The sequence below is a fragment of the Xenopus laevis genome, chromosome 6L (genome assembly GCF_017654675.1).
Source record: "Xenopus laevis strain J_2021 chromosome 6L, Xenopus_laevis_v10.1, whole genome shotgun sequence".
NCBI classification, from domain to species: domain Eukaryota; kingdom Metazoa; phylum Chordata; class Amphibia; order Anura; family Pipidae; genus Xenopus; species Xenopus laevis.
In genome coordinates, this window is record NC_054381.1 from 18,399,239 (window position 1) to 18,411,990 (window position 12,752).

A 12,752-nucleotide genomic window follows, 5' to 3' on the forward strand; every position below is an offset into this window, starting at 1 on the left:
TGCCTGACTGTATTTTAAATCACAAATCACTCTTCCAAAACATTGCTCAACTAAAATATTTTGGGGAAAAAAACTGCCAAATGTACAGTATTGTACTGAACTAATCAAAACATTTGAGGCTGTTTTTGTTAAGATTCAAGAAAAATACTGTAACTTGTTTACAATTGGTGTGCCCGAATCAAATGACCTACGTGCTTTTATTCTGCATAAAGAATTAACTCCTTTGAAATGTAAGCCAAAAGACTTTGTACTAGCACATGACACTTCCATAAAGGATATGTACAACAGGGTGTGCTGTGACAAACAATAAAGGGGTTAAAAGCCCAATTATATGATACATAGGGCCAGATTCAATTCAGTGAGAAAAAGTTATCTCATGGTTTATCACGTGAAAACTCATGGACGCAATTCAATTCAAGGAGAAAAAACTTTTCTCCAAATTCAGTTTCAGTTTTTTTCCCGTAGACCTCAATAGAGTTTTCACGAGATAACGTACGTTTTTCTGAATTGAATTGCATCTCAAATTGAATCAAGATGAGTTTTCAAGTGATAAAACCTTTTCTCTCTAAATTGAATCTGTGTCATAGATGGCTATAATTATTAAGAGCAATGGTTTCTGGGGTTACCATGGGTGCATGCTTTATATCAGTTTAGACAAATTAATATATTGTTTATTAATATTAATAGAGCAAGTCACGGGTGGATGATATGCACTACCACTGTATACAATTAATCACCTGAATTTTGGGCAAGTAGGATGTGGTTCAAAGAGGTCTGTACCCATATCAGACACGCTGCAACTCATGACAGTAGCATTTTGGTGAACAAGAAATTACCAAACACTTAAAGGCGAATGTAGAGGGGCAAACCCCTGCATGTTTAATTCCCATCAATGATGTAACATTTCGGGGGTGGACCCCTTCATCAGACACCATGTCTGACGAAGGGGTCTGCCCCCGAAACGTTACATCATTTACCTGAATTAAACATGCAGGGGTTCACCCCGCTACACTCACCTTTGTGTGTTTGGTGATTATTTGTATCCTGAATTATTGGAGAGGTGCCGAACTCTTATCCAATCACCTGGCTTTATCATAGGAGAGGCAGGTGAAAACAGGAATCATCTCTAATGGAGTAGCATTTTGGTGACCATTGGAACTGCACCCAACACCCACAGAACTTATTGCAGCTGTAAGCATGAATACTAATATGGACATGTCCTTATTAAGTGATGAACGGAATGTCAGGACCTATTGAGAAGGTAAAGGGTAAAACCCTTCTATGACATGTTAACATGTGGAATTACCCATGATATGAGGGGGTTGGATTGTAGTTCAAGTGGTAGGGGTTCAAAGTACTGTATGAACAGCAGATGCTAGCATTTAGAAGCACAGTTACCAGAGTCACATTTGCTATCAACCTGTTATATGTTTTCTGGACATGTGGGGGCAGATTTATCAAGGGTCGAATTGAAAATTCTAATTTTCAAGTTTTTTTATAGCCGAAACTGTCAAATTTGACTAGGGAATTGTTAAAATTTGATTCGAGTTTTTTTAAAAATTTTTATTAGAATGTAGAATGTCAAAATGTATCATACATTGGCCCTTTAAGAACTCGAATTCGACTATTGGTCACTTAAACCTGCCGAATTGCTGTTTTAGCATATGGGGGACATGCTGGGATCAATTTGGAGTTGTATGTTGCCTTCCTGAAAATTCGAGTTCTCCAAAAAAAACCTCGAATCGAATTAGATTTCGATTTCGATTTGAGTTTGTGTGTCAGTCCTATTCACCCATGTTCAAAAGATCAGATTATTTTTAATAAATTGCAGTTGGTCAAAATAACTCCCATGAACTCGAAATTCGACCCTTGATAAAGCTGCCCCCTAAAGTACATCTAAAATACAAATATTAATGACAATGTGATTCACAAGCATGGGCACAAAATGTTTTTTGGAGCATTTATTTTTGCCCTGTAAAAATTCTTAGCTAAATAAATAAGTCTGTCTTTAAGGTGGACATACGTGAACCAATATGCTCAAACACTTTGGTCCATGTAAGTCTTTGGGGGGCATTTATCAGCACTGAGCAAATTTGCCCATAGGATGTTACCCATGGCAACCAATCAAATTATTGCAATCATTGTTCTACCTAGAGCTACCTTAAAAAAGCCAAACACTGAGTGGCCACTGCCCAGTGTTAATAAATGAGCCCCTTCTGTCTAGCCATGGAGGGCATCTATGGAATTTTGGGGAGGAAACTTGAACAAATAAACCCATCATGCCATTATGCAGGCCATGCATTCTACCACAATGTAGAGCTTAGTGTAAAAATTAACAACAACAAAAATGAAGTTGAAAGGCTCTCAGACTTCTTGCCATTTGGCTCACTCCCATGCTGATAAACCACAATATCCCAGAAAAGAATCCTTCCATATTTATACTTTCTTCAAGTTTGATCCAGGAGTCTATGGCAGGAGAATGCACACAAGAGAGAGCCAGTTACTGCATTTACAGACAGCAAGACTATGCCTAGACAAGCAAATTCTCCTTCAAACAATTAAAATACAGCTTTTCAATTAAAATAAGAAGGCTTTGTGCCTTTGTAAACCCGTGGACAATGTACGTGTCCCTTTCATCATCGTGAGAGATGAACTCATTGACTTCTACAAATCGTCACTGTGAATCAAAGCCAATTGCCTCTTCTGTAAGCATAATTATAATAATGAGACATTTGGCGTAAAAAATAAGAATGTACCAGTGCTTTATACTCTTTTACATATAGAAGAATTGTGCTTTAAAAAAGTAGTGTTTCAGGCTGATTTATTGAATATTTCTACAAAAACCCTAATAATCCCTCCCTTCTCTTCCACTTCCTGCTCCCTGAATTCCCAGGCTGTGCAGGGGAGTCGGCGGCTCTCAGCTCACTGCACTGTAGGACAGGAACCAATCAGCAGCTAGCAGGACCTGATAGGGAACTGATGCCTGTCTGTGCTTGTGTGACTGCAGGGCTGTGATTGGCTGTCCCCTTCCTACTGTGCTACTGGCAGGGACCATTAGACACGCCCGCCCCTCAATTGAAACACAGAGAGGGACCAGAGAACATCTATAGGGAGCTCCAATAAAGGGGCTATTTTTAAAGATATTATTTTTTAGCACCATGTAAAAGCAACACCATATACTGTTTCTTATAATTGCCTACAAAATTAAGTTTTTTTTTCATTTATCCTATATGTCTCCTTTAAAGTTTGAAAGTTTCTGCTTTTTTTAGTTAAAACATAGAATTTAAGACTAAGAGGATTCAAACACACATTTTCATTCTTCACGAGGGCCGACTGTTCGAGTTAGAAACAGGTGGCATTGACACAGAACAGTAAGGACCATTTTTCACCATAATGCAGCATCAGGCATTCTGTAAGCTAATCATATAACGAGCGATGGAATGGCTCCGTGTTCAGATTATTCCTCTTTCCTTAAGATAAATGGGAATGGAAGCCGGAGTTCCGCTTCTGTAGAGTGCTTCTTATTGCTGGCAACAGCAATTGGCATTATTGTTGCTGCTAAGCTATTTGTTTCCAGACAACAATCTCTATAAAATCTATTTTGTAGTTAAAATGGAAAGCCACTCAGCTGTGCGTATTTGCTAATGGGATAGGTTGCTCTGTTTTGGTGAGACACAGCATAATAGAGCTTGTCAGGTCTGAGCACAAATCAGCATTCTGTGAGTAATGGCAGAATTATTATTATCTTTCTCTAACCAGTTGTCTCTTTATTTACCCATTGGATTTCCACAGTGCGTCTCTGAGACCTCTTGTACTCATCGGGGTCAGAGATACTGTATTATTTAAGTAATGGCTTTACAATAGATACTTAACAGATCACTTGCAGCCATTTATTTGTGTTATTTGTGCTGTGCTAATGGTATAACTGCCATCAAGCTGGGAATCGCCGTGTGTGCCTTTATAATTATTTGAAAGCAATTAAGGTCTATTCACTAGGTTTTTGGAGAAATGTATATCATACTGTTCATTTCTAGCAGATTTTGGGCATTCTTGACTGAAGTGGCGGTTCATTTTACAGTGCACAGGACCCAAATGATGCTCTACCTGACACAGATATTGATATGGCTAGAAAGAAAATACCCATAAACTAATAACGTAATTTGATTGTGTGTGGGGTCTGTAGTTGACAGCATTTTTAACATAGATGCCAATCATGACTTCATGGTGTTAAGGACTGGCCCTGTGTTAACCTACCTGACTCAAAGTGCATTGACTAATGGGTAAATGTATCTTCGCTAAGGTCTGGAACTGCATGGCAACCAATCAGATTTTTGCTTTCAATATTTCATTTCTGACCAGTAATTGTAAAATATTGATTGGTTGCTGTGGCTTTTTAGATCCAGCCAGACTTTGTCACAATTTTTACATCACCATCCCACTGGTGTCACCTAATGTTTAACATTCCACCCCACACCGTTAGTATCAGGGGAATTAAGGTTACAGGGAGAAGCTAAAAATACACACAACAATGAAAATTAGGATATAATAGGTTGGGAAGCAACACAAGCTTGAACAAAGTCCCTGGGGGTGCCACAAAAGGGCTGTTATTTTACTCCATGCCTGGAATTAAAAAATAAGCACCTGCTTTGAGGCCACTGGGAGCAACATTTAAGTGGTTGGTGAGCAACACGTTGCTTGTAAGCTACTGGCCACTTCCTTAGATCATAGGCCCATTCTCCACATTCATCTTTCCTCTTCTCATTATTCATATTCTACTCCTATTACCTACTATTGTCTAGTCTTAACTCCATTTCTCCTCTTTGTTTAGAAAAGATGAATGACAAAGTTATAGGCATACAAGGCAAATGGTTGGGTAAGCAGGAGGGTCTACTGACACCAGGGTCCACTGGGAGTCTTCCTGGTGTCCTGGTGGTCCAGTATGACACTGCATTTACTATTGCCCCAGACACAAGTTCAAGAGTATTAAGAAGTACCCCTTCATGCATAAGCCAAGAACAAGAACCAGGACAATGACTGCTCTCTGCGTCTATCCCAGATTAAATAACAATGTCAAAATGCAGAGCACCGTGTTATCAGCCTCAATGCAGCCGTACCAGGCAGGAAATATAGTGTTACCCTGCACCTTGTGAACCTACCTTCCCATATATTTGCAGCACTGAAAAACACTACGGGTGTTGTATACTGTACATATTAAGCCCTACAAATATGTCAAGCATAAAGAGTCAGCAATGTGTGTGCAACATTTCACTTGGATACGGATAAGTGTCAAAGTGCAAAAAAACAAGTGAGCTTAGTACCTTTTTATTACCCTGTAATAGTAAATATATTGTGACCTTCAAAGAATATTTTGTATAGTAATAAGTAGTACACTAGATCAGTAAAAATTTATATTTTTTCTGTTGTTTTGGTATTAAAGAACAAGGAAAGGCAAAAAAATTAAATCCAATTTTTACTTTCTTTAATGAAAAAGAAACCTATCTCCAATATACTTTAATTAAAAAATGTGCACCGGTTTTATAAGAAACCTGACTGTATGCAGTGAAATTCTCCCTTCATTTACTGCTGTGGATAGGAATTGTCAGACGGTCCCTAACTGCTCTACAGGGAAACAATCATACTTATGAACAGCAGGGGGAGCCCCTGCCTTACTTCCCAGCCATGCAGAACTCAAGCAGCTTTGTTTATGACGATCCCTAAGCAGCCCAGACCACACTGAGCATGTGCAGGGTCAGGGTGAGGCAAAGATGTATAACAAAGTTACAAGATGGTGACCCCCTGTGGCCAACTTTGAAAGCATAAATCATTTGTTTGATTAGGCTTGTGGTGCAGTAAGTTCATGTTTATATTTAGTATACAAAATACAACATTTCTAGCCTTATTCTATTTTAGACTTTCCTTGTCCTTTAACAGCTCTGAAAAGCATAAGAATTTTGCATTTTAACTTTAGTGAAGACTGCAGCACAAAAACAGAACCCTTGCTATTGGGAACAGGGCTTTTATCGCCATAGCAAATGTAGCTAAATGAAATGAAATGAAAATTAAATGATTGCATATCCATATTATAGAGCTCATAAAGTGAAACCAGAACTCCTATAAACATAATACTCGCAGTGCCTGCCTATCAGAAACTATAAACACTGTTTGGACTAGACAAAGTATCTCATCTCACCTGTGGCAAATGGTTACATTTACTTCTGTTAGGCATGTGAGTGGTCAGGCGAATGTTAAAAAGGTCCTGTAGTGCATTCTGGGCTGCTTGGGCCTTTGCCAGTTTCTTGCTACGTCCTGAGCCTTCAAATGTCCTCCCATCAACTCTCATCGCCATCACAAAACGCTTGATATGCTGCTTCTCCACAGTCTCGGAAAGGCAGACATACCTCAGCCCAGGTCTCAGTTCATTTAGCATCACCACTGGGTTCTTCTCTCTCTCAGCTGGGGATGCCATCTTGTGCTTGTTTTGCTTAGCATGGCCCATTAAATCCAATGTATGGCAGACTAATCTCCCATGCCGATATGCACTAGAAAGCAGTTCATTATTAACTGGGCTATAGCCTGAGAAATGCTCTCTGTGGGTAGATGGTTCAAATTCCTTGAACAGCGTGTCTGGAAAATCTGCCTGGTCAGATGTAAAGTCAGTTGATGGGCTCATACAGTTTCCCATTGCAAAATGAGCCTGGCAAGCATTTGGGAACTGTACAAAGGATTTTAAAGCCAGCTCAGCTGCTCTCATCTTTGCTTTCTTTTTCGTAGGCCCAGTTCCCTCAAAAGTAAGTCCATTTACTTCCACAGCTACAGAAAATACTGGAGCATGAACAGGACCAGTCTGAGAAACAAATCTATACTGTAAATCTGGTTTTAGCTCATGGAGCTGGACCAGGGCGTTTTTGGGAGTTACGGACCATGAAAGTTTCTTCAGGATGATTTGCAGCTTACAGAAATGCCCACCATTTCCTTCCTCCAAAGGTCTTTTCCGTTTCATTCTAGGTGGTCCTACCTTTGGTCTGTCACTTGATGACAAAGCGTGATCATCTCTGTTTCCTATATTTCGGTTCTCCTTTACTTCTGTGCTGCTTGTACCTATGAAACAAAAGAAAAAAACAAATTGCTGAGTAAAAAAGACAATAGCACATTTTGCATTTTCTCTCACATACACAGGCGTCCTTTAAGAGAAGTTAAAGTCTAACACAAATATTTTCATTTTCATCAATGCAAAGTTCCATGATGGTCTGCTGTCTGGTACCCTTAGTGATGGAGCCTGAACCCTGGACACCAGACTTTATAGATTCTTAACCAGGAAAACAATGGAAAAAGAAGTCCAGCCAGATAGGAAGCAATATTCATTGAGCTGGCAGTTACATAGGGATGATATAAGCAACAGAGGTATGGGAACTGTACTCTTAGATTAATTAACCACCTGATTAAGACAGGTGTTATAGGACACTGTATGGTCCATTGTACCCTACACCAGATGTGCAAGAAATTGCTACTGGCAAAATTTACAAGGTGCACTTTGCACTGCAATATAATACTTGTCTTGTGTCACTTTAACATTTACAATGAAACACTGGTGCTCACCGCAGCCAACAAAAGCTTTGAAGTGGACATTGGATACTATAGGTGCAGAATGGTGTCCCTTAGTGCTCAACAGTAAATTACCTCTCAATTAGTGATGGGCTAATTTATTCAGCAGGCACAAATTTGCAGCGAATCTCCGCGCTTAGCCGACAGTGAATAAATTTGCAAAATTGCCGATGACAATTCTGATGCTGGCAACAATTTAGACGCCGGCGACAATTCTAGGCATCCATTGACTTTAATGGGCTTCAGAATTGTCGCCAGCATCAGAATTGTCGTCGGCGTCTAAATTCACGTTTTGCGTGAATTTTTTGGTGAAACGAAACAGGAGAAATTCGCCCATCACTACTCTCAATATAGATATAAAGATTGTAATTAATGCAGTAAGATTGGCATGGTTGGGATTGTTCTCTATGGAGAAAAGACATTCTTTATAAATACATTAAAGGGCACTATAGACAGCTTGCGGGAGATCTATTTTTCCACAAACAGATCATCACACCAGTAGCAATCCCTTTAAACTAGAGGAAAAGATCTTTCATTTGAAGCAGGGTAGATGGTTCTTCACAGTGAGGACAGTGAGGTTGTCGAATGCACTGCCGGGTGATGTTGTGATGGCTGATTCTGTTAATGACTATAAGAGGGGCTTGGATGATTTCTTGGATAAGCATAATGTAAAAAGGCTATTGTGATACTAAAATCTACAATTAGTACAGTTAATGTGAGTGTATGGAGGGGTTGGTGTGAGTGTGTGTAAGTATGTGCTCTGAGTTTCATTCGGAGGGGTTGGATGTGATGGACTTTGGTCTTTTTTTTAACCCAACTTAAATATTTAACTTAATTATGTAACTATACGTAAGTCTGGCAGCTTGCCCTTTCATGTTGACCAATGCAACCCACACTCATGGGGTCACTGGCCATAAAATATAACTTCATTGTGTATTGCTTTTAGGTCTCCTGTTTGCACATGTTCATCACTCCCTATACACTTTTATACTCTCCTGATACAACGTCGATTCATTAACCTGGGCATTGCTCTGGAAAGAATTTAAACAGGCGGTATATGGTGTAACAAAAACATTTTGGCAAACAGCTACTCAGCTGCTTATAGCATTCCTAACAGGAAGTATAATGGAAACCCGAGAGTCTTCAAATGTGAAGAAAGCGGTTTTTATTGACGCACTACATGTTCAGGGGTCCTTCCTCTGGTGCAAGGGGTCCGAAACATGTAGCGCTTCAATAAAAAACACTTTATTCACATTTGAAGACTCTCCGGTTTCCATTATATTTCATGTTACTGCAGTGGAGATGGATACTCCACCAACCTGTTAGACTATTAAGTAATTTGGAGGATCGTGTGGGAATAAAAATTTGAAGCATTCCTAACAGGTAGCAACGGCCTCCACCAGAACATGAAATGTGTAAATGATAGAAAAGAGCATGGCTAACTTGAATGCACATCATTTTCATCATTGATGTCACAGAAGAATTACAAGTGAAAAAAAAGTTCATTTACGTCAGGTTATCAAGCTCTGGGCTCTCCTGCTGTTGATAAATTACAGCTACTGGGTTTCGCAGAAATCGTTTGCCCTTTGCAAGGTCATCCATTTCCCATTCAAGGTTGTACATCTGGAGATTCTTTTATTCCAATGTATTAAGTTCAGTTATAACTCAAGGGTCAGGTGACCAGTTCATTACTGGAAAGCCTGCTCTGGGAATTAGCCAGGTATATCACCACAGTGTTTAATACAATTCATTTACCTTGAACACATTAATCAAAAGGATGCCCGCATAGATATTCCTATTAATGAACGGGGTATGCTATTATACATTTTAAAAAAAAAAAGGAACTTAGTAAAGATTTTTCTTTGCTTGTTAAGGTTAATGAAAAAGTATCTTCTTGGCTGCAGAAAGCAGTGCCTGGCCGCTACATTACAGCATGGGTTAATTATTGCTTATCAAGGATACCTACTGTGCATAACAAAAGGTCAGTTTTGCTCTGCTGGGTTTAAAGAGATAAAAAAAAATAATATGAAGAATTATTTGTTAATCAGCAATGGCATTCTATTTATTTTCGCTACAGAAATAAAATCGAAGCATGGAGAAATAGTGAAGTCAATGCCTTCTCTAGGTGTAGCAAAAGAAAATAAATGGCATTTTGTTTTACTGAAACATTCATGTGGGCGCTAAAAGAGCTTATTTTACGCTGGTATTTAAATATACAGGGGAGAAAAATAAAAACACTTTCTGCTGTTTTGTCCCTTATGTTTATACAGGCTTAAAATAGCCACTCATTTTTGTCTTAGTTGTGGAGTTTCTTGAAAAACCAAACTGAGATATATTTTATAATATGTTGGATGTAGAACTTTCATTTCACCCCTATCTTGTTTTGATGGCACTGAGATTAGCTGGCTTTGGAATTGTGAACTTTTGAATGCTGTAGATTGTCTTGGCCCTGGTAGTGTTTAAAGGTCAAGCCTTATGAATAATCAGTGCTGTCAATGGGTACAGGTTGGTCTAGCCTTATGAATGATAAGTGCCATCATTGACTATAGGTTGGTTTAACCTTATGAACATGCAGTGTTGTTAATGGGTCAATACAAGGGACGGCATTTTAGCCGCTGTAATAGACTGATATTGTGTGGTTAAGAAAAAAAATCTCGCTTGTGTAAATATGTGTGTAATGCACCTTTAGTCACTTCCCTCCTGCTGCTGCCCAGCCTGCCCTCACTTGTCCTCGGCGGTGGCGGTGTGTCACATGCGTACCTGCGCATCGCTCCATTGCTTCCTTCACGTCACCAGCTCCGCGCATATTGCGTGATGACCTCTAGGGCTGGCTGGTAGGGATGTAGCGAACGTCGGAAAAAATGTTCGCGAACATGTTCGCGAACGTCCGGACAAAAATGCGAACGGTTCGCGAACGTTGCGAACCCCATAGACTTCAATGGGAAGGCGAATTTTAAAAGCTAGAAAAGACATTTCTGGCCAGAAAAATGATTTTAAAGTTGTTTAAAGGGTGCAACGACCTGGACAGTGGCATGCCAGAGGGGGATCAAGGGCAAATATGTTTCTAAAAAATCCATTGTTGACACAGCGCTGCGTTTTGTGCTGTAAAGGGCAGAAATCACACTACGTCACTCAGGTGGTGTTTCTGGAGACGGTATTATTATTGATATTTAGACAGAATGTGAAAAAGCTCACACAGCTAGGTGGCAGTGGTTTGAAGAACAGATGCAGATGAGAGATCAGCAGCAGGACAGACAGCTGCCCAGCCCACAGCAGCTACATACAGAGCACTGCAGTAGAAGGTAGATTACTAGCCAGCAAAGCTACCTAACCTAAAATGTCCCTCAAATCCCTGCAGAGTTCTGTCCCTACAATACAGAGCAGTATCAAGTAGATTACTAGCCAGCAAAGTTACTATCAACTGTCCCTCAAATCACTAACAGCTCTCTCCCTACACTAGCTCTTCCAAGCACACACAGGCAGAATGAAAAAACGCTGCAGGGCTTCAGTTTATATATGGAAGGGGAGTGGTCCAGGGGGTGTGGGGGTGGTCCAGGAGGGAGAGCTTCCTGATTGGCTGCCATGTATCTGCTGGTCTGGGGGAGAAATGGCAAAAAAAAGCGCCAGCTAAGGCGAACCCAAATTGGCGAACGTTGCGTTACGTTCGCGAACATTAGGCGGACGCGAACGGTCGATGTTCGCGCGAACAAGTTCGCCGGCGAACAGTCCGCGACATCCCTACTGGCTGGGTGTTGGCTTTGGAACGGATCTGTTCTGGTGGTGGCTGCTGCGTCTAGGGTGCACACTCAGGGCAGGCAGAGTTTATTCAGAAGTTCAGAACCGATCAGGTACCGTACAGAACAAATATTTGGAATACTTCTTTTATTCTAGTAGTACTGAATGCTATTTGAATTCTCCACTCCACTGTCAGTCATACTGTCATCAAAAGCCAATATATAATAGTCACTTGCCCAGGTGCCGCTGCCATATATAGCATTGTGGAGGCAGCCAGTCCATATTGGGCCTGCCACATAACCAATCACAGCCCTTATTTGGCACCCCAGGGACTTTTTTCATGCTTGTGTTGCTCCTCAACTCTTTTACATTTTAATGTGGTTCACGGGTGAAAAAAAGTTTGGCGACCCCTGGTCTAGAATTGTGAATGTTCAGTGCTGTAATTGGCTTCAAGGTTTTCCAGTGTTAAGCCTTCTATTGCTACTTTCCCTTTCCTGGTTGCGAACAGATGCCAGTGTCCCTAGATCTAAACTAGGATGATTCTTGCTCAAGTTCCATTCTGCCCAGACCATGCTTGTTCAGCCTAGACCACACTACCGTCTACCCAGACCGTGCTTCCTGTAGTAAAAATAACTATGGTTGACTCCTGAATAATCAGAAAGTTTTGACAGGTCTGTAACTGGCAAAAGGTTGAATTCTGGTGCACCTTTTATAATGGGTAGAGAAGAAAAAAGATAGACGCCAAAGAGGCATTCATTTCAATAGATATTTGTGAGTTTCCTTGCTAATTTAGACTTATCGCATACCTTCTCTGTATAGTATATGATAAGCTTTTACGGTCTTTGGTATAGCAAGAGAAGTGATATGTACAAGACTAATGTGAGGATTAGTGATGGGCAAATTTATTCCAGCATACATTTTCTTCGGCACACCACTTACTTTTCTTACTTTTTCTCCTTAGGGTGCATTCAACTCCTCCAGCTACTTCCAAGCCCGATTTTCATACAAGAATTCCCAGGGAGGAAGCACACCAAACAATTGGCTTTGCCTTTTAGAACATTTATTCAGCAGAGTTGGCACAAGCTTTCGGGGTCAACCCCTTCCTCAGGTGCAAATGGGGCGAATTTATTCGCCAGGCGCGAATTCGGGCCAATTTGCGTGATTCGCCGCCAGTGAATAAATTCGTGAAACGCCAGCGAAAATTAGCCCGAAAATTAGCCGTTTCGCGAATTTTTCGCGAAATTCGAGAATTTTTCGCCGAAACGGCGCAAATTCGCCCATCACTAGTGAGGATAATGTCGGGGATGTGGCTATTACAGAACTTAAATTCATAGTAGAAAATGTAGCAGAAGTAATTTCAGCACAAACTAGAAAAGTAACCACAAAAGTTATTGTTCTGTTTTCAAGGTTAACTG

General features: G+C 40.4%; 1 protein-coding gene across 1 annotated transcript in view; it reads right to left on the bottom strand.

Annotated features, from left to right (window-relative positions):
- Positions 1-12,752, bottom strand: part of adarb2.L (adenosine deaminase, RNA-specific, B2 (inactive) L homeolog) — a 415,479-nt gene that overhangs the window by 112,247 nt on the left and 290,480 nt on the right. Inside the window, exon 3 of the mRNA XM_041565811.1 lies at positions 6,191-7,098. Coding sequence (XP_041421745.1) covers positions 6,191-7,098 — 908 coding nt within the window. The remainder of the gene's footprint in view (positions 1-6,190; positions 7,099-12,752) is intronic.